The 19,108-nt window shown below is 52.5% G+C and overlaps 1 protein-coding gene across 2 annotated transcripts in view; it reads left to right on the top strand.

Moving 5' to 3' along the window:
• PLXNA2 (plexin A2) overlaps positions 1-19,108 on the top strand; it is a 166,445-nt gene that overhangs the window by 87,828 nt on the left and 59,509 nt on the right. For both annotated transcript variants that reach the window (XM_064635876.1, XM_064635875.1), the window contains exons 5-7: positions 11,817-11,917; positions 16,812-16,935; positions 17,867-18,020. In XM_064635876.1, coding sequence (XP_064491946.1) covers positions 11,817-11,917; positions 16,812-16,935; positions 17,867-18,020 — 379 coding nt within the window. The remainder of the gene's footprint in view (positions 1-11,816; positions 11,918-16,811; positions 16,936-17,866; positions 18,021-19,108) is intronic.

The following is a 19,108-nucleotide window of genomic DNA, read 5'->3' as shown; positions in this document are numbered from 1 at the left end:
CCCTCGTTCCCAGGCTCTCCGAGGAGCTGAGGGCTCCCAATTTCCACAGGAGTTGGTTTATTTTGCCCTTTCAAATTCCTTCCAGCCCCATAGCTTTTCCTGGAGCTGATCTTTGGTAGGCTCAGCAGCAGTCTGCAGGATCCCCCTCGCAGTCTGTTGGGTCTGTTGCTGTACTGACGCCAGTGATATTTATGGAAATATATGCAGAAGTTCCTCAGGCTCTGATGGAGCAGAAATAGTTTCATGGCATTATTTGCCCAAAATGCCACAGTTTTGAGTGCTGTGTCTGGACAGTGAGAAGCTGATGTCAAAGCAACTGTTTACAGCAGGAGCTGATATGGCTTCTAGGGACAAGTGACTTGGCATTGCAGCCCTGGGAGCATTAATGCAGCAATTCTGAAGTTTATATATAAGCTCTGAGCTTATATCACCCCTGCCTTTCATCAAAGCAGTGCCACAGCCCCAGAGCTGCTCTTGGATTCCACATCTCCCATGCAGCAAAACAGCAGCCTAAGGAAAAGCAGGTAAAGATGAAAGCTAAACTCTTTGCCCGACCTTCTCGGGCTACAAAACCCATTCCAGCTTTTATTTCCCATAATGGGAGGCCCTTGGTTGCTTTTCCCAGTTTCCCAGGGGCACTTCCAAGCCACAGGCAGCGGTGCTTGCTCTGTGGTGTGCACAGGGAGGGGAGGTGGGCGTCCAAAGTGCTGACTTTGTGGTGGCACTGCAAATGAAGTCATGTCCCAAGGGCTGGGAATGTTGCGGGGAAGGTTTGATGGGTGAAAACCACCATGTTGTGACTTGTGACCCAGCAAAACCCCTAATTGTGTGTTTAAAGTAAACCCCAGACTAGAGCTGTTTTCTCTGCCTCTGTCTTGGCAAGTTGCCTTTGGCTTGGAGGGTTCCAATCACTCATCCTGTGGTTAGAGCTGGTCAGGAGTCACCCCAGTAGTTAAGAAAGGAATGTTAAAGGCCTGTTGTGTAAACCAACCGCTGTCTGAACAGACTTTGTTTTCAGTGTAAATCTGCTGCAGGGAATGATTTAACCTTCATCTATTCTTTCCTTTTTTTTTTTTTATTATTTCATTAAATAAGATTTATACAGGTATAGTATTGCAAAGGTCATCCATCCCCAAGCTGTGGGAAGAGCTCCGTGCATTCCTCCCTCTTCACTTCCCCGCTTTTCCCCTTGTTTCAGGGTGGGAAAGCACCAAGACTGGGTTTTGTTGCCTTCCTGGGAAGGTAATTTATATCTGCATGGTACACACGGCCCCCTCAGCCCTCCTGCCCCCTGTTCCCACACTAAATGAATCCTTCATGCAGCAGCTTTTTAGCTGGAGTGACCAGGAGCCCTGTTCAGCCTTTCCCTAAGGGATTGCATCCCAGCTGAGGGGAAGCTGGGGGTTATTCCTCTCTTTTCCCTAAAAAAACATGAGCTGTTGTATCTCCTGACTGCAGCAAGGACCTGGGCTGTGGGCTCAGGCTCTCTGGCTCATTACACTGCTCTGGCTCCAGGCTGCTCCTCTTGGATCTCCGAAATGAGATATTTTATGTCTTTCTTGTTTACTGATATGTGATGAGGCTGAGTGAGGGTTTTTTGCAGATATTTAAGATCCCGTAGCAGCAAAGCATCAGTGGTTTGACACCCCAGCCCTGGTGTGCTGTTCATCCCAGCAGCAGGGCATCCAGCTCTGAGCATAGCATCCTCCGGGAAGCAGCCGAGTCATCCCGGAGACTTCATCCAGGCCGAGGCAGCAGAGCTGGAAAGGATGTTTTGCAGCTTTCCCCCTGTTCTCCAGGGCTTTTCTGAACCCTGAGAACGAGCAGATGGTTGGGCTGGAGGCTGAGATTCGAGGACAAGGGACTGGTGTTGACATTACCTTTACCAGAGCGCCTTTCATCATTAGCATGTAAATGCCACCGAACACCCAGGAATTATCCACCTATGATCTCTTCATTAGAAGAGGCCTCTGATCAGGTTAATCTCACTTTCCCAGCGTGGAAAGGAGGATGCTGAACAGCTGTACCCACCAGCAAGGGGAAGTAGAATGAATTTCTGAGAGGGAAGGCTGCTGTGAGCATCAGGTTTTAAGTGGATCATCAGTGATTGCTTTGGCTCTTGCACAGCGATGCCAGGGCTGAAATAGCAGTGCTGATGGTTGTAATTGAGACTGATGGGACTGGTCCTCTGTGGCAGGTGCTCTGGACTACCTGTGGTGGGTGCTGGCTAGCCCAGGTCTCCTGTGGACAGGAGGGGAGAGGTGGAAGCTTCCAGCCTGGTGCATTTTCCAGCCTCTCAGTGGTCTGCTCTCCCTCTTGGGAAGCAGCAGCCAAACAAGCATGGGGGAGGGTGGAGGAAATGTGTTTTAACAGTAAATATGGCCTTGTTAGTTATCAATGCAGAGTAATTGAAGTAATTTCATGTCGGTTTTAAATGCAGTGCCTAGGGATCTAATCTATCTGTCTAATATTAATGGGTAATATTTGGTTGCCTCATTCATTCATTAATGTTTTCATTAAGACTCTAGTCCCATTTAGGAGTCTGTTTGTCATTTTAAACTCCTCTGTTTTATCTTAGCCTGCCACAATCCCTTTTAACAACTTAAGTGAATTCATGAGTTCTAGGCTAGCAGCTTGGGGGAAGGGGCCTCTGCTGTCTGGCATGTGGTTTTTATGGGGAGAGAGGAAAAACAGACGGCTGAAGGCAATTGCAAGCAGCAGGCACTGAGCTTTCCTGTGATACACACCACGGAGATTTAGGTCTTCCATAACAGAGCTGGATGTCTGTGCTTGAGAGCATGGAGCTCCCTTCTCTGACACAGGCACACACCTGCTTTGAAGCCTCCATCATTCCCAAACCATTCTGGGAAGCTGCTCGGAGTGGGGATGTTGTTTATGGATGCTCAGGGTGTTTCCAGATGTTCCTTCCAAGGTGTCCCCACCTTCAAGGTGTCGTAGAATCACAGAGAGGTTTGGGTTGGAAGGGACCTTAAAGTCCATCCCATTCCACCCCCTGCCATGGGCAGGGACACCTTCCACTAGCCCAGGTTGCTCCAAGCCCCATCCAACCTGGCCTTGGACACTTCCAGGGATCCAGGGGCAGCCACAGCTTCTCTGAGCCACCTGTGCCAGTTCTTCCAGTTGTTCCCCACTTCCAGTTGTTACCTTGTCCCGTGTGCTCCTCAGCACCAAAACCAGGGAGATGTTGCTGAGGGCACAGGGATGTGCATGGAAACATCAACCCCCAGAACATCTGTGCTGTAGCTCACGTTGCAGATATTCCCAGCTGGGCATCTCCTGCCTGTACCAGCCTCAGCCCTGTGGACCAGGTGGCCGTTTGCTGTCCAGGCTTGTGTGGTCCAGGGACAGACTTAGCACAGACCTGGCCCATTTCTGCCCAAAGCAGAGCATTGCACAGGAGAAATAAAGGGATTTCTTTATTCCAAGGAGGAAAGAGCAGAGCAAGATGCCCCTGCTTTGCTGTCCAGTGTGACCACTGCAGACAGAAGGACACTCTGAGTCAGAGCTGTGATCAAGGCATTCCAAGTCACGGAGTAACCTCTGCCCACTACCTGATGCCAGGGGCTCTGTCCCTGCCCTCGCTCTCCCATCCAAATCCCTGCACCCTGGAGCTGGGAAGCACCCTGGGAGCCTTGTCAGGGTCATAGAATCATAGAATCAGCTGGGTTGGAAGGGACCTCTGAGATCATCAAGTCCAACCCTTGATCCAACCCCGCTGTGGTTCCCAGCCCATGGCACTGATGCCACATCCAGTCTCATCTTAAAAACCTCCAGGGATGGAGAATCCACCCCTTCCCTGGGCAGCCCATTCCAATGGTTGAGCACCCTCTCTGGAAAGAAATTCTTTCTAATATCCAACCTAAACCTCCCCTGGCACAGCTGCAGACCCAGCCCTCTTGTCTTGCTGATGGTTACCTGGGAAAAGAGACCAACCCCCCCCTGGCTCCCCCCTCCTGTCAGGGAGTTGCAGAGAGTGAGGAGGTCTCCCCTGAGCCTCCTCTTCTCCAGGCTGAACAGCCCCAGCTCCCTCAGCCTCTCCTCACAGCACTTGTGGTGCCCCCAGTGCCTCACCTGCAGTGCTGGGCGGGCAGTGCAGCCGGGCATCCCTGCACCGGAGGCGTCCAAGTCTAATTAGAGTCGCGGGGAATGGAAGCATTGTGCCGTTAATGACTCTCTGGCAGAATGTTCCGACTAAAACAGTAATTTTAATAAGCACAGCCCGATTGTGAGAGCGCGCCCAACACCTAATTACGCCGGTTGTAACTCCGGGATTATCCCAAACTCTATTTTTGCCCACTTTTCTCGCAAAACAGAGAGGGGAAGAAGCACGCACTTTATAATTATTCACCTTAATTAGTTTTCTGAGCTTCTGTCGAAACTTTTCAACGGCTGCAGGGAGCGCGCCAGGAGTTCCATGGCAGCGAGGCAAAGCACCGAACGCAGAGGCCATGAACTGATGTGAGATGAAAGTTTGCTGGGTTGGATTGATCCCCACCTGAGCCTGGAAATTTTGGAAAGCTGCCCCCCTTTTATCCTGATTAATTAGTTCCCCTGAGGCCTGGGCTGATCAGTGCTGCAAAGGGCAGTGCTCATCGGCTGGGTGGCCGTGGCAGGGTGGTCTTGCCCAGCAGCATCAGAAGATGGTGCCAGCACTTCAAGAAGCCACTTCTGGTGGCAGCAGTGACATCCCCTGGCAGGGACACTTGGATGTGCCATGTGGCCACTCCAGGCACATCATCCTGAAATCCAGAGCAAGCCCAGAGGGAACTCCCACAGGAGCAGAGAAGTTGTGTCCCCCTGGCTGGTGCCAGCAGCGCACAGAGCTGAGGAGGAGGAGGAGGAGAAGGAGGAGGATCTCCTGCCTGGATGGAGCTGCTGAGTGGACAGACCTTGATTTCCAGAAACTCACTTGAACATTTCTTTGCAGCCAAGAACAAATTTGCAGCTCCCCTGGGGTGTGGTGGTTTTCCAGGGGAGGAAACACGTGGATGTATCACAGCATAACCCTGTTCTTGTGGTGAAGACCTTTAGCATCTCATTCCTCATTATTGCCACGTCTAAACATTTATGTCATCACCCCCCTTTCTTGTCAAGGGATCAGTTCTGCAGGAAAACAAAGTGGTTTAAGGTCCCAAATGAGACAGATTTTGTGGTGAGGATCCTGTTCTCCTCAGTGGCCATCCATGTGAGGGGATGCCAGGCTCCCACCAGCACCGTGTGGGGCAGGAGCAGCACGGAGGAGCCAGGGAGGAACCAGCGTGTGGCTTCACCTCTGTGGCCAGGTTTGACCTAATAATAATTCATAAATTTTGCTGTATTTTCCAATTCCAGAAGCCTGAGTAAATACCTCAGCCAGTGGTTTTGCTCCAACACTGGAGATTAAAGAATGGCTTCCTGATTTTGTACATGCACAAGGTTTTCCCGGCTCTGGAGGCAGCAGACATGTGTAGCTGATAGAGGAGGCCGTGCATCCCTGGCCCTTCACTTCCCACATGCAGATGGTCCATGAGAAGCAGGAGGGAGAGCTGAGGCTGCCAAAACACTTTGGAGTGGTGACTGTCACGCAGAGCTGGCGCTGGTGTGCCAGTCTGAGCACGGGGTGGGTGTGTGGATGCCAGCGTGGGCACAGCCTGGAGGGCTGCACCACAACACAGCTGGCATCCCAGGGAGGGTGCTGATCCGGGCAGGGGGTGTCCTGTCCCTGTACCACCTCCTGCACAAGCCCACTCTGCAGCCCTGGAGCATCATCATCACCTGAGGGCGGAGGAGGAGCTGCCAGATGGAACAGACTGAGCATCCCATGGGCGGTCACGAGCAGCCCCTGCTCGAGATGAAAACCCGCCTCTCCTCCCCCAGGTGTCCATGATACTGTGCTGCTCCTGGGAGAGGGGATGGCATCTCTGCCTGGCACTTTGTTATTCCAGCAAACCCCGCTCAGATGTTTCATATTGATGTGATGATTAACTCGAGCTGTGATAAAACCCCAGGAAGGTGTTTGTTTGCAGGAGCCTGAGTGCCAGAACATGAGTCTGCTCTGAGCCCAGGCCCTGCCTGCTGCTGCTGGGCTGGCTGGATGGATGAAGGCAACTCTGGCTTGAGGACAATTTTACAGCTTGATCAAGCCTTACTTTGGGACATTTGCTATTTTTTTCAGTCTTTCCTGCTTCCCAGAGCATGCTGCCCTTGCTTTCATCACCTCCCTCAGGAGCCTAACGCCGTTCATGGAGGGTAGCAGGGAGCCAAGGAGACAGGAATGCTTGGAGAAGGTCTGATCCCTCACTAAGGAAGTGATCTGGTCCCCTGTGCTCCAACACAGCTTGTCCTCCTAAGATGCTAATGAGGTTCTTATAGCAGCAAAGCCCAACTCGTTGAAAAGGTTGTTTGGATCAGAGTTTAAGGGACTTTCTCCACATGCATCTGCAGCGCCGTAATTAAATAATCCCCTTGTAGCCATGGAAACATTGTCTCTGTGTCCTCTCCCACTCAGCTGCCTCTCTGCCAAAAGTTACAGGCGTTGATTTGGTTCTGACAGCCCGTTGGTAGCTCTGCTAATCCTTCTCTGCTGAGCAGTGTGGGAGAGGAGAGCTGGGTCCTGCAGGAGCTGCTGTCCCTGTCAGGAGAACTCCCCCTCACCCCCTCCTGGCCTGGGTCCCTTCCTCTGTGGCAGGGACTGATGGCTGGAGCAGGTATTCCTGCCTCCAGGGGCTTCACAGCACTTTGGGGACTGTCCTCGATGCTTTTTGGTTAAAAGCTCACCCTTTTCCTCCTTCCCCTGTGTCCTGGCTGCTGCCCCATGGATGCCCTGCCCACATCCCACTTGTCACTGGTTCTTCTGTGCTCCTTGCTGGCATCAGTCTCAGCGTGTCTGAGATCTCCACGGGCTCTGCTTGAACCAAGAAGTCATTTCCAGGTAGGAATTTTCACACAGTGTGGGGTGGATTGGACCCACATGTCTTGCTCTTTTTCTCCCATCCCTGCACGCTGGTAATTCCTTGGCAAATGTGCCACAGGAGGATTCTCCATTTGGAGTTTTGCAGGGAGACTTGGGGTGGAGGAGTCTGTCAAATTTTTTACAACCCCCTGAGAAAGTTTGACTTTGTTTTTCCTGTCACCCTGACACGTTAATGGCTGGAACTGATGTGTCCTCCTTGCTCCTTCCCACACTTTTTCACGTCTCCTGCACCAGCACAAAGCCGGTGTTTTCTCATGAATAAAGGGAAGAATAAAACCTCATTGGAAAGTTCATCAACTTTGGGCTCCTGCTCGCTGAGTGATAGATAGCTTTAATTACACTGAACTAGTTGGCATCTCTACTCCACTCCCCAAAGTCATTAAAAATAGATTTTCTGTTTGAACTCCAGCCCCCTGAGGGGTCTGTGGGCAGCGTGCCGTGGTGGTGGGACACCCCAGGGGCTGTCTCCAGCCGGGGAGGTCAGAGGCCTGGGCTGGTGGCACGCACAAGCTGGGGAAACTTTGCTTTAGTTGTTTATTTTAGGTATTTATTTATTTATTTGTTTGGAACTGGTTTCTTGCACTTGTTTTCTCTGAGGGCTGGCTGAGCTGGAATTCATGTGTTTTGGAGAGTCTGTATTGATTTTTATTTTTTTTTATTTTTTTTTTTAGCTGATGTTACGGGTCAGGCAGTCAGGGAAAGGAGCAATGAGACTTTATCATCTAATTATTGAGAAGCAGGTTCATTTTGGCACAGAGAGAAGTGGGGGATACATGGTAATGGACCTTCTGAGATGTTTGCTCTGAGTGCCAGGAGTGTTCCTCTGACCTATCTTCCCTCACGCGAGCAAAGAGAAATATTTGCATTTAAAAACTAAATACTAAAGTCCAAAATCCTTCCCCAATAGACCAGGCTGTGACAGATGGGAGTCACCTTGGGTCTGCAGAGCTGAGAGGTGCTGGTGCCTGCTGGCATGGGGATGATGGGGTGGAGATGCCACGAGTGCTGTGGTGGCCAGAATTTGGGGTTGCTGAGGGTGACTGCACCCCTCCTTTCCTGCTCCCCGCCTTTGGAAAGCCGTGGGCCTGCAGAGCTGACCCTGCACAGCTCATGGGCAGGGTCTGTCCTCCCTCCCTGCCCTTTCCACTGCCTTGCCAGGGGCAGCCAACTGCTCTGGGCTCCGTTGGTTCTGCTGGATCTGGTTGCTGAGGGAAACATTTCAACCCTCTCTTGAGCCGCTGGTGGCCATAAAATGTGCCCAGGCTGATCCTGTGACCCTCATTCCCCTTGGATGGGGAGCAGAGCTGCTGGTGTGGGAGGCAGGAGGGTGTGTGTGCAGGGACAGGGGCTCACAGGATGCCTCCTTAGAAGCCAGGCAGGATTTCTCCCATCACTGGGAATGTCTGTGTGGCAGCGACAGCCACTGCTGTACCAGAGGCAACAGCAAATCCTCTGCCCTGTCTTCCTTATGTTTCCTTCTGGTTTTCCCTTCAGTGCTTTTCTGTCTCCTTTCCTTACTATTTCCTTCCTGTTTTGCTGCTCTTTTGCCTCCATGCTCTCATTTTTCATCTCCTTGTTGGCTGAAGGGGACATGGGAGGAAGTTGTTGGACTTGGGAGTCCCCTGTCCCCCACCCTGATCCGTCTTGTTTTTCCTTCCAGCTGCAGGCACTGCTGTTCCTTGTCTTCTCTGCCCAGCCCAGAGCAAATTCTTTGGTCTCATAATGACAATTAGGCTGTCAGAGAACAGTTTAAAAATACCTAAAGCCAAGAGCATCTTTCCAACCTGCCATCAGGAAGAGTAAGGGCAGCAATGTTTTACTGCTGTGCTGTCTCTGAAGGAAATACAGCTTTCAGTCTTCTGTGTTCATGAGAGGTGTGGGATAACATATGGATGTGTCCTACTCTTAAAGGGATTTCTCTTGTTTGTCCATTGAGATGAAACATACTCTGTGGAGGGTTGGAATATTTTTGATATTTGGATTGTGGCTGGTAAGGGGGGTTGATTATGTGCTAGTGCTGAGAGAGCTGGGCAAATACTGCAAAACTCCCCAGTTTTTTTTCGTGTATGGAAATATTCCAGTGCTTCTGATCATAATCTGTCTAAACTTATTCATTTAAACTTTTACTTGGACATTGGGGCAATAATTTCTACGAAGGGTGAATTCCAAAGACACAGGATTAAGTATCAGAGAAAGAAATTCTTCTCTGAAGTTTTGTGCCTTCCTCCAGCCAGAGACCACAGGCCATATCCAAGGCTATGGAACTGCTGATCCAGAGGGACCCTCGGGGCTCTGCTGCCCTGTGGTAGGACCAAGCCCACCCACACACCTCAGCCAGGTCTGTTTTGGTCCCCAAAAGAGGTTGAATGGGTGAAGTTCCCTGCCTTGCCTTTTTCCAGCGTTACAAAGAAAGGATAAAATGGTCCCATTTGGGCTGGAACTCTGCAACTCTTTGCATTGTTCCCAGTTCCTGTGGCATTTTTAAAGAATTATCATGTGCAGAAGCCGCAGCTTCTGAGCAGAAAAGGAACCCGAACGCGTAACATAAAATCATCTCTAATGAACTCTTATTCATCTAATTCAAATCCTCTGTTATTTATAGAGCCCTGTGAGAGCATCCAGCTCCTCACAAACATGAAACAAGCCCTGAGCTGCATATAAATCACAGGGACAGATCCTGTCAAGCCTCACTTTGTGGGTAAGACGAGGTGGGGCAGCGGTGCCTGAGGATTTTGGGGGGCTGTCCTGACCTCCAGGGTGGGTGAGAGCCAACCCACCAGCACATGCTGGGGAGAATTTAGGTGGGAAACCCAGTGAGCTTCCTGGATGCATCCTGTGGTGGCTGGTGTCTCTCACAGGGGGTGAGAGCCATGGCAGCTCCCAAGGGATGCTTGCCTGGCTTGGAAAACACATTTGCTTCTAGTTTTCCACCCAGGAGCAGGGTGATGTCTGCACTGGTCTGCACTGGGAAATGCTGGGTGAGCACTGGTGGTGGGAAGGGCATGAGCATGGTGGCAGCACTGGGCAGGGTGCAGGAGTGAGCCCTGGATGGGCCCTCCTAGGGGGCTGTGCCTGTCACCGGGATCCTGGGCTCGCTCCCACCCCACCATAACATCCATAAAGTGCTTTGAGCTCCTTAGAAGGAAGAAGCAAAGCAGGTAAAATACATCACACGTGACCAGTCAAGGCACAGACCCTGAGAGTACACCCCAAACACCTTCTGCAGCCAGGATTCCAACCCAAGCCCTTCCTTTCCATCCCCATGCTATCACCTTCTCCATTTCTGAAGCTCTTTCCACCTAGGACGGACCAAAAGTATCCCTGGTGTACCTGCCTCTGCCCCTCACACCCCTCATTCCCAGCTCTCAGCATCCCCAAAACTAAGCCTTGCACCCACCCCACGGGCTCCACCTCACCAAAAATCCCACAAAAAACAACCCACCCATCCCCGGGGCTCATCCACGGGCGATTTTTTTTTCTTTTCTTTTTTTTTTTTGGTTTCAGGAAAAGCTGTTGAGTAGGGGCTGAGGAAACAAGAAGAATAGCAGCCCTATTGGTGTCGTCTTCAGAGAGGAACTGGGTTCTCACTGTGTCAACAGCACTTGGCCTGAAAGTGGCCGTTGTTTGGGGAGACACTGCTCCTTTCACTGCTGGTCACTGCTTTCCCTCCCAGCTGCTGGGAGCCGGGTGCTGTTTTGACGGACAGAGCGAGTGCGATGCCGACAGTTGTTTTAATTTCCAGCCAGTTGCAGGCATCACTCCCAGGGCCCTGAGCGGAGCAGCCAAGGCTGCAGGGCTGGGCAATAATTATTTGCAGCGTTTGGGAATAGAAATGCAAGTAGAACCTTTGAATCTCAGAATGGTTTGGGGTGGAATTCTGGCTTTGTCGCGTTCCTTATCGCCCCCTGACCAGGTTGCTCCAAGCCTTGTCTAATCTGCCTTTGAACACTTTTAGGGTGTCCATAACCTCTCTGGGCAACCAGTGTCCCACCACCCTCACAGTAAAGAATTTCTTCCATATATTGTATGTATGGGCCAGTGCAGGAGCATCCCCCTGCAGCAATCAGGACAGGGATGCAAACCCATCGTGCCCATTGGAGGTGGCAAAGGGATGGCTTGTAAAGGTTAAAGTGGTTAAAAAGGTTAAAAATTTCTTCATGTTGTCAAGCAGTGACCTATGATTAAAGCTTGGTGTCGTTTTGGAGCCTTTGGGGTTTTCAGTGCTGATAAACAGGTCTGGACCATGCTACACCTCAGCATCCTGCAGGAGCCTTGCCTGAAGGGCAAGCAGGGGTTTGCAGCAGGGTTTGGGGTTGTTGCACCTGGGCTTCCCTCTCTGGCATCTCTGCCTGGGAGAGCAGGAATCCCCTGGTGGGTCATGCCTGGGGGGCCAAGTCCATGCTGGTGCTGGAAGGGCTCAGGGTGGCCAAGGAGGAGCCAGCAGTGAAACACCCACCTAGACTAAACAAGCTGACAAAATCCCAATGGATTGTGTTCCCCGCCAGCTTTCCTCCCTGCAGCAGTGGGAGATAGCAAACTGTAAATCAGGGAGGAGAGAACAGCTCTGGCCATGGGAGCATGTCTGGGCAGGGAGGTCAGGGGTTCTGGCACCAGGAGTGGGAGCCCAGCTGGGGCTCTGTGTGCCCACAATCCCCCCCAGGGATGGGCTGACTTCACGTCTCACTCTCCAGTATTTCCTATTCTTGGATATTGGAACAAATTCATTTAAGGCGGTGAATTGCTGTCGTGTTACGTGGCTCCAGCTGGCAGAGCAGGACCTGGAGCTGCTCTGGTTTTGCTGGAGTGAGAGCAGCACTGAGCCCTGTGTTTGCTTCCCTTGCAGGTGTCCCGGGTGCCCGTGGAGTCCTGTGAGCAGTACACGACCTGCGGGGAGTGCCTGAGCTCGGGGGACCCCCACTGTGGCTGGTGCTCCCTCCACCACATGTAAGTCCACCCTTGACCACTTCATGATGATAAAAGCAGCTTTCCAATCCTACCAAGCACCTCCCACACGAAAAGAATTAGGTTGAAGTTCCTCAAATCAGTTTTTTCCCCTTCTTTGGACATTCCCTGCGTTGGCAGCACAAATGCCTTGGAAATTCCCTGAGCTCCTGTGGAGAGGTAAAGGAAAATAAACTCCTGTTTTGGGAGCAGTGGATCGGTCACTGCGTGGAGAGGGTGATGTGGACACGATGGAAAATCAGGATTTAAACTGGTGGGAATGGAGGCCTCGTGTTTTGCACACTCCTGCTCGCCCGAGCTGCAAATCCCAAGGAACGGGGAATCCCTAAAGGGAGCGGTGGACTCTGATTATATGAGTGGGACTCTGCTTTCAGCAAGGTTACAGCATCAGAGCAGAGCACTGAGCCCTTTTAAATGCACCAGGCAGAGATATTTAAATGCTGCAAGGAAAGGTCAGGAGGTCTGTTGTGCTCCAGGTGGGATCCGGGAGCGCAGAGCTCGGGGCTGGCAGTGCCCCACCTGCATCACCAGGCACGGAGGGCTAAGGGTGATGGGTTTTTTTTTCTTCAGGGGAGCTCCAGGAAACGCTCTCTGCATTCAGGAGGTGTCCATGTCCTTCCTTTCTCTCCACAATAAGGATCACTTCCTAAGGCGGAAGGGAGACCACCGGGCAGCGGCGGAGCGGGGGAGGAGGGATGAGCCTGGAGGAGGCCGGAGGAGAGGAATAGAAATCCCTCCGGCCCCGTGCCAGCTCGCAGAGCAGCCCCGTTAAATGCATGGAAAGCATGGCAATGGGGGGAGGCAGAGTTCAGGGACCCACACAGCAGAGCTTGGCCACGTGCCTGAGGAGCAGGTGCTGGAGGGGAGCAGGGAACACCAGGCTCCTCCGCAAATCCGGCCTGGATTTGGGACCCGTGGGCCTTGGGGTGCAAACCAGCTCCCCGCAGCTCATTTGGGTCATTGCCACGCTCGGGGAGGTGCAGGAGAGACAGCTCAGCCCCTGGCCCTGAGCATCCCTCTGGCTCCACACAGGCAGGGGCTGAGGGCAGCAGCACAGCCCTGAGCATCCCACCAGCAGCATCCCAGGGCACCCTGGGCATCATTTGGGGTCTTTTTTAGCTCATTCTTTTTCAGACAGGCACCCTGGGCATCATTTGGGGTCTTTTTTAGCTTGTTCTTTTTCAGATAGGCACCCTGGGCATCATTTGGGGTCTTTTTTGCTCGTTCTTTTTCAGACAAGCACCCTGGGCATCATTTGGGGTCTTTTTTAGCTCGTTCTTTTTCAGACAGGCCTGTCCAGCCCTACAGCTGAACCACCTTGCATGCAGTTGTGTCTGAAAGTCTTTGCTATCACAGCTGCTTTGTCAGAAGGAGTGATTTCCACCCCCTGTGGATTCCCATCCCTTTGGCTGTGCCCTGTGTGCCTTTCCAGAGGCTGGGACAGCTGTGCAGGATGGGGAGGGGATGCTGCATTCAGTACCTGTGGCTGGGTGTGCTTGGTGCTGCTCCTCAGCCTCCTGCAGCAGCTCCTCTGCAAGGATCACCGAGCACTTTCCTAATGCTAATGAACTGAATCTTCATAAGCCACCTGGGAAGCAGGTAAAGGTTGTTATCTTCATTTTGCAGAGAGAAAACCCTCAATGTCAAGAGGAGAGAAAAGTGTCATTTCCTCTGCCCTTTTGGCCATGACATTTCAACATTAACCTATTCCCAGCAAGGGTTCCTTCCCCGATGGTATTTCTCAACTCTTCCCTTCAAGCATCTGCACTTTGGAGCGATGATCATTTCTTAGCTTCTGTTTTAAGCTTTAAATAATTGAGTTTATCTCGCTGTTCCTGAAGCCCTCTGTCGTGTTTGTTTGGAGGCCCCAAGTGCTGGAGTGTTTGTATTTAATTTGTCATCTCTCCCCTCTAATTCTTACACGTTCCTCCAGCCAGAACAGCTGCTGGGTGGAAGGGGTGGCATGTCAGGGTGTGATGCTCACACTGTGGTTTCTGAAAGGTGGCTAAAAGGAGGGTGTGTTAAAAGGATGAGGGGCAGAAGAGGAGATGATTTAGTCCTTGGAAGAGGAGATGATTTAATCCTTGGAAGAGCCAGAGAGTGGCTGATGGCCTGAGCAAGTGTGGGGCTGGTAAACACCAGCACTGAGTGTCTGCTGGGGATTGAAATCCAGAGGTTCTCCCCACTGCTTGTGGGATTTTGCTCCTTGGGTTTGGGGTCTGTGTCCTGGGGGGTACCAAGGCACCCAGGCAGCTCAGGGTGTCTGTGAGGAGGAGCAGGGCAGGCCAGCCCCTATGGCAGCTCCTCTCTGGACACTTGGAATCCACGTTTGCAGTTGCCAGAGGTTTAGCTGAGAGTGTGGACATGCAGGGTCTGAGGCATCTGGGAGCCTGAAAAAAAAAAATCAGGATTTTAAATGATGTGTTGGATGCCTGAGTATGGATGGACATGAGAGGGATGGACAGATCACCACCCACAGGAGGCATCAGGCAGTGTATCCTGCCTTCCCCACCACCAGCCAGAGAGGAAGGAAATAATGGAATAGTAAGGAATAAAGGAAAAGTGAAAGGATCTGGGTTGTCCTGGGCTGTTTCATTGTCCAATATTACACAGAGCTCTCCTTGTGTGCTCAGTAGGTGGTGGTGTCTCTTGGAGGCCTCAGTCAGGGTTCAGGCTCTGTGGCACAGGGGGTGTTTGCACACCTGGAATTCCAGGATAGTGGTTGTAGCGATGCTGATGGATGAGGTGTGGGTGAGGGCGAAATCAGGGAGCTCTGAAGCAGGAGCTGGTCTCACTGGAGGCTCTTAGCCATGAACCTGAACCAGGAGATTCCCAAGGCAGATTAACTCACGAAAACTAGTGGTTGATGAGGTGGTGGCCATGGGCAGCACTGGGATTTGAGGAATTCTGGGTGCAGGACATTTGAGAAGGTGCTAAAAACCAGCAGGATGGGAAAGGTTCTCGTTCTTCTCCCAAACAGCCTTCTCATCTTGGGGTCCCTGGGGCAGAAGGCAATGGCTGAGCAGCCCATTCCTGCCCACAGCCTCTGCTGTGTCCTCCCTGCCAGAGCTTTGCTTCTCATGCAAGTTCATCCTCTGCATGGAGAGCAGATCCTTTGCTCTTCCTCTTCCACAAGCAGCGAGTGCTCTTTGGGAGGGATCAGAGGCCTTGAGGAGATTGTTAAAGAGTCTCTTCAGCCCAGTGGGATTCCAAACCTGCAAGGCTTCCACACGCTGCTCTCTGCAAGTGTGTTATTGTCTCCAGACCTATTTATCTCTGTTAGGGCTGCTGCCATAAATAGTATGATAAAAAAGAGCCATTCCAGCGAGTCAATGAGATAAAGGCTCCAGTCAAGAGCTCACTTTAAAGCTATCTTAGATTCACTTAAACCTCGATAATTCTTCCTTTGGCAGCATTCATATTTAGCTCCATTATGCTCCAAAGGAAAAGGTACTAAAAGCAAGAGGGTGAGGAGAGCAGCACCACCACTCACCAGGGATCACACAGGTGGTTTGGAAAGGGAAAGTGGAAACTTCACTTAATCTTAATCTAAAGCAAACAGCCTCGTGAGAAGGATCCTGGTCCCACTGTTTCATAGAATCACAGAATCCCACAATGGTTTGGGTTGGAAGGGACCTTAAAGCTCATCTCATTCCACCCCCTGCCATGGGCAGGGACACCTTCCACTAGCCCAGGTTGCCCCAAACCCCCCCCAACATGACCTAGAACACTTCCCAGGGTGGGGCAGCCACAGCTTCTCTGTGAAACCAGTGAGCAGTGCTGCTGTTCCAGAGCCTGGTTTTGCCCCTCTGTCAGTGGCCAGAGCGTGATGGCAAAATGCAGCCTCTGCGTGGGCAGGACGTGTTCCTGCTGACGTGTTTGTGTGTCTGGCACAGCTGGAGCTGCTCCACAGGGAGCCAGGGAAACAAGCAGTGTGACAGCAGGACCTTGTTAATTCAGGTACCGCGAACGCTCCAGAAACTATCAGAGGGAACTTGCTGGTGGGACTGGGAGCAGCAGCTCGACCCACCAGCCTTTGTGAAAGCAGGTCCAGGATCAGCAGGGAGTGAAAAGGGACAAAGTTTGCTGGTGGCTTATTGACACCATTAGTACCAAAAGACAAATACATCTTCCAGCCCCAGGAAGAAAAGGATTTCCCCCAGACGACATAAAATAGGAAATCATGGAGGGATGACAGTGCTGCAGTCTCAGATATCTGGTTTGAAACACTGATAATTCTTCCTTAGTCTCCTGGTGGGTGCTCTGCTGGAAGCAACTGAATGTTCACTCTACTCCAAGGACACCTGCAATAGAAAACCAGGGATAACGAGCCATCCTGGAGCACACAGCGTGCTAGGAGCAGTCCCAGTCACTTTGGCATGCTCTGGGGCTTGCATTCCTGCTGGTGGGAATGGGAGAGAGCTGGGAGCTTAAGGCATGAAAACTAGCCAAGCACCGCTGGCAGCAGCTGCAAAGTCCCGTTCCTGGCTGTGTCTCCAGGAGGAGATGATTAGTGAACTATGTGGTTTTGTTTTAGTCAGAATAGAGGCATCATCTTGTTGTTGTTTCCTGGTTTGGTTTCTGTGCAGATGAGGAGTTTGTGGGCTGCAGAGTGCCTGGCTCAGCCCACACCCCCCACACCCACTGTCACCCCCGGCACTCAGAGCTCTGGGTTGTGTCCCAGTGCAGGCAGGACTGGGAGCAGCTCACGAGATCCTTGTGGTTTGTCTTTCCTCTGCTCACAGGACATTTCTCGGCGCCCTTCAGCCCCACCCCGGTGCCCGACAGCGGGTGCCGGCGCGGAGCATCCCCAGGTGCTGGGGCAGGACACCTTGCCCGGGTGTTTTCCGTGCTCTGACGTGTCTCTGTGTGGCAGGTGCTCCCCGAGGGACAGCTGTGAGCGAGCCCACGAGCCCTTCCGCTTCGCAGGCAGCATCAGCCAGTGCCTGAGCGTCACGGTGCAGCCCAGCAGCATCTCCGTGTCCGAGCACAGCCTCCCGGTAAGCAGGGGGGGGGTGGGCTTCCAGAGCCACTTCCAGAGCCACTTCCAGCATTTTCCAGGCTCGCAGTGAACACTCCGTTCTCCAGCCTTGGCACAAGTGTTTTCTCATGAAGTCAGGCTCGCAGAGGGGCTGGGGAGCAAAGGGGTCATCCGAGCCGGGCAAGAGGGGGTGGCAGAAACAAATTCCCCTTCCCCTCGGGCCTCAGCTCACATTTCTCTTGGTCTGGTTTCGTTAGCTGGTGAAAGGAAAGGCTTTGTTTCCCAAAAAGCTCATCTGTGAGCTGTGCTCAGGCCTGGCTCTCCGAAGCATCCCAGCTGTTGCTGCTGGAGCCCCCCAGCACCCCGTGGCAGCTGGGTCCTGGCTTTGCTGCCTCCTCTTCCTGGGATGCCCTCCTGACACTCCGTGTGGAAATAGTGGAGGGCTGTTGGGAGGCCTCCAGGGACTGTTTTGCCATGGGGATAGTCCCCATCTGTGATGGGATCAATGGGAATGTGCTCATTCCTGCTGGCCACGGGGCAGGGGGGTCTCTCCTGGTCATGCCGTGGGGCAGGGAGGTGGTTTGAGCAGAGGGGTTTTGGGATGATCACTGCTGCTCTCATGCAGGAGAGGGAACACACTGCTGCTGCTACAGCTACACAGGCATTGGGGGTGGCAATGCTTCTGTAGGGCAACCAGGGGCCAAAAATCTGCCATTGCCCCACTCCTGACCTGCAGCGCCCAAAGGCTCAGCAGGGTGGGCTTTTATCCATAAAGAACCTCCTCCTCCTCATTAAAGGGCATCTGGCCACCTCCTGTGGGCAGGTGAGTAATTTAAGGGGGTTGCACAGAATGGGAAAGCAGCAGGGACTGGAAAGATGAAGGAAATTCGGGCAGATTTGCCTGCTGACTGATTTTCTGGCTGCTGTGTTCCCTCCTGTCCCTGCTGCAGCTCAGCCTGCTGGTGAGTGATGCCCCAGACCTGACAGCCGGGGTCACCTGCCTCTTCGGGAACCTGACGGAGGTGGAAGGGCAGGTTTCGGGCAGCCAGGTGGTGTGTGTGTCACCACCAGCCAAAGATGTTCCTGCCATCCCCGTGGATCAAGGTAAGTCACTGATTCCTGGTGATGTCTGTGCCACCAGACAGTGCTGAGTGGGTTTGGCAGTGTTTTCTGGGTGGAGCAGAGCCTTTGGGGCTGCTGCTGGAGAAATTCATGCTCCTGTCAAAGGCTGTTGAACCCAGGGAGCTAAATACGCTCCATCCTTTAGAAATGCATCCCACACAGGGAAGGATAGGCTGGGAGCAGGCAGCAGGACATGACTGCCCTGTCTTTACACCCTCCCTGCGCTGCCAGGCAGCTCCCAAGGCAGGACAGGAGCTGTCTGTCCCCTCCAGGGTGGCTCACGAGTGGGCAGGGGCTCTCAGCCGTGCCAGGCTGGGTGAATCTGGAAAGCAGGAGCCCTGGTTGAGCACCCACAGGTAGGTGGATGCAGCCTCAATTTTTTTTGGTCCCGATCTTGGGGTTGTTTCTTCATTAATGTCACTGCTGTCGTGTTTTCTCTTCCTGTAACCAAAACGCTGCTTGCTTAAAACTCATTTTCTCCTTGGCATCGTTCCAGGTGCCAGCGGGGCTTCCCTGCTGATATCTTTGTATTTCTGAGGCATTTTATGGAGCCTGAGAGTTGGTGAACACTGGGGGCCCAGAGCCCCAGGGTAGCAGGGCCAGGTTAGACTTGCCCACAGCAACTCCAGAAGAGCAATCTGCTCTTCATTAACCCAGTGCTGAGGCTCCTGAAGAGCTTCACTTGTTTCCAGCAGTGTCTCCTATTCTAGGAGATGGTTCTATGAGGTGATGCTCAATAAAGCTGTGGATCCCAGTTCCTGGAAGTGTTCAAGGCCAGGCTGGATGGGGTTTGGAGCAACCTGGTCTAGTGGAAGGTGTCCCTGCCCATGGCAGGGCGTTGGAATGAGATGATTTTTCCCTTCCAACCCAAACCCTTCTGTGATTCTGTGGTTCCAGTCTTGGGCTGCTTCTCAGAATACACTGAATTTTTGTTTTGCTTGGGAGGCATTGATGGAGACAACCAGCCCAGCAACCTGGGGTGCTGGAGGGCAGGGTCCAGCCAAGGGGGGTGTGGGGGGGGTCCTGATGGCTGGGGGAGCAGGGAATGGTAGCAGCCTGAGTTCACCTTG

This window comes from Pseudopipra pipra, chromosome 25 (assembly GCF_036250125.1).
Source record: "Pseudopipra pipra isolate bDixPip1 chromosome 25, bDixPip1.hap1, whole genome shotgun sequence".
In the NCBI taxonomy this organism is placed as follows: Eukaryota; Metazoa; Chordata; class Aves; order Passeriformes; family Pipridae; genus Pseudopipra; species Pseudopipra pipra.
The sequence above is the reverse complement of the archived record's forward strand: the minus strand, read 5'-3'. Positions and strand labels throughout refer to the sequence as shown.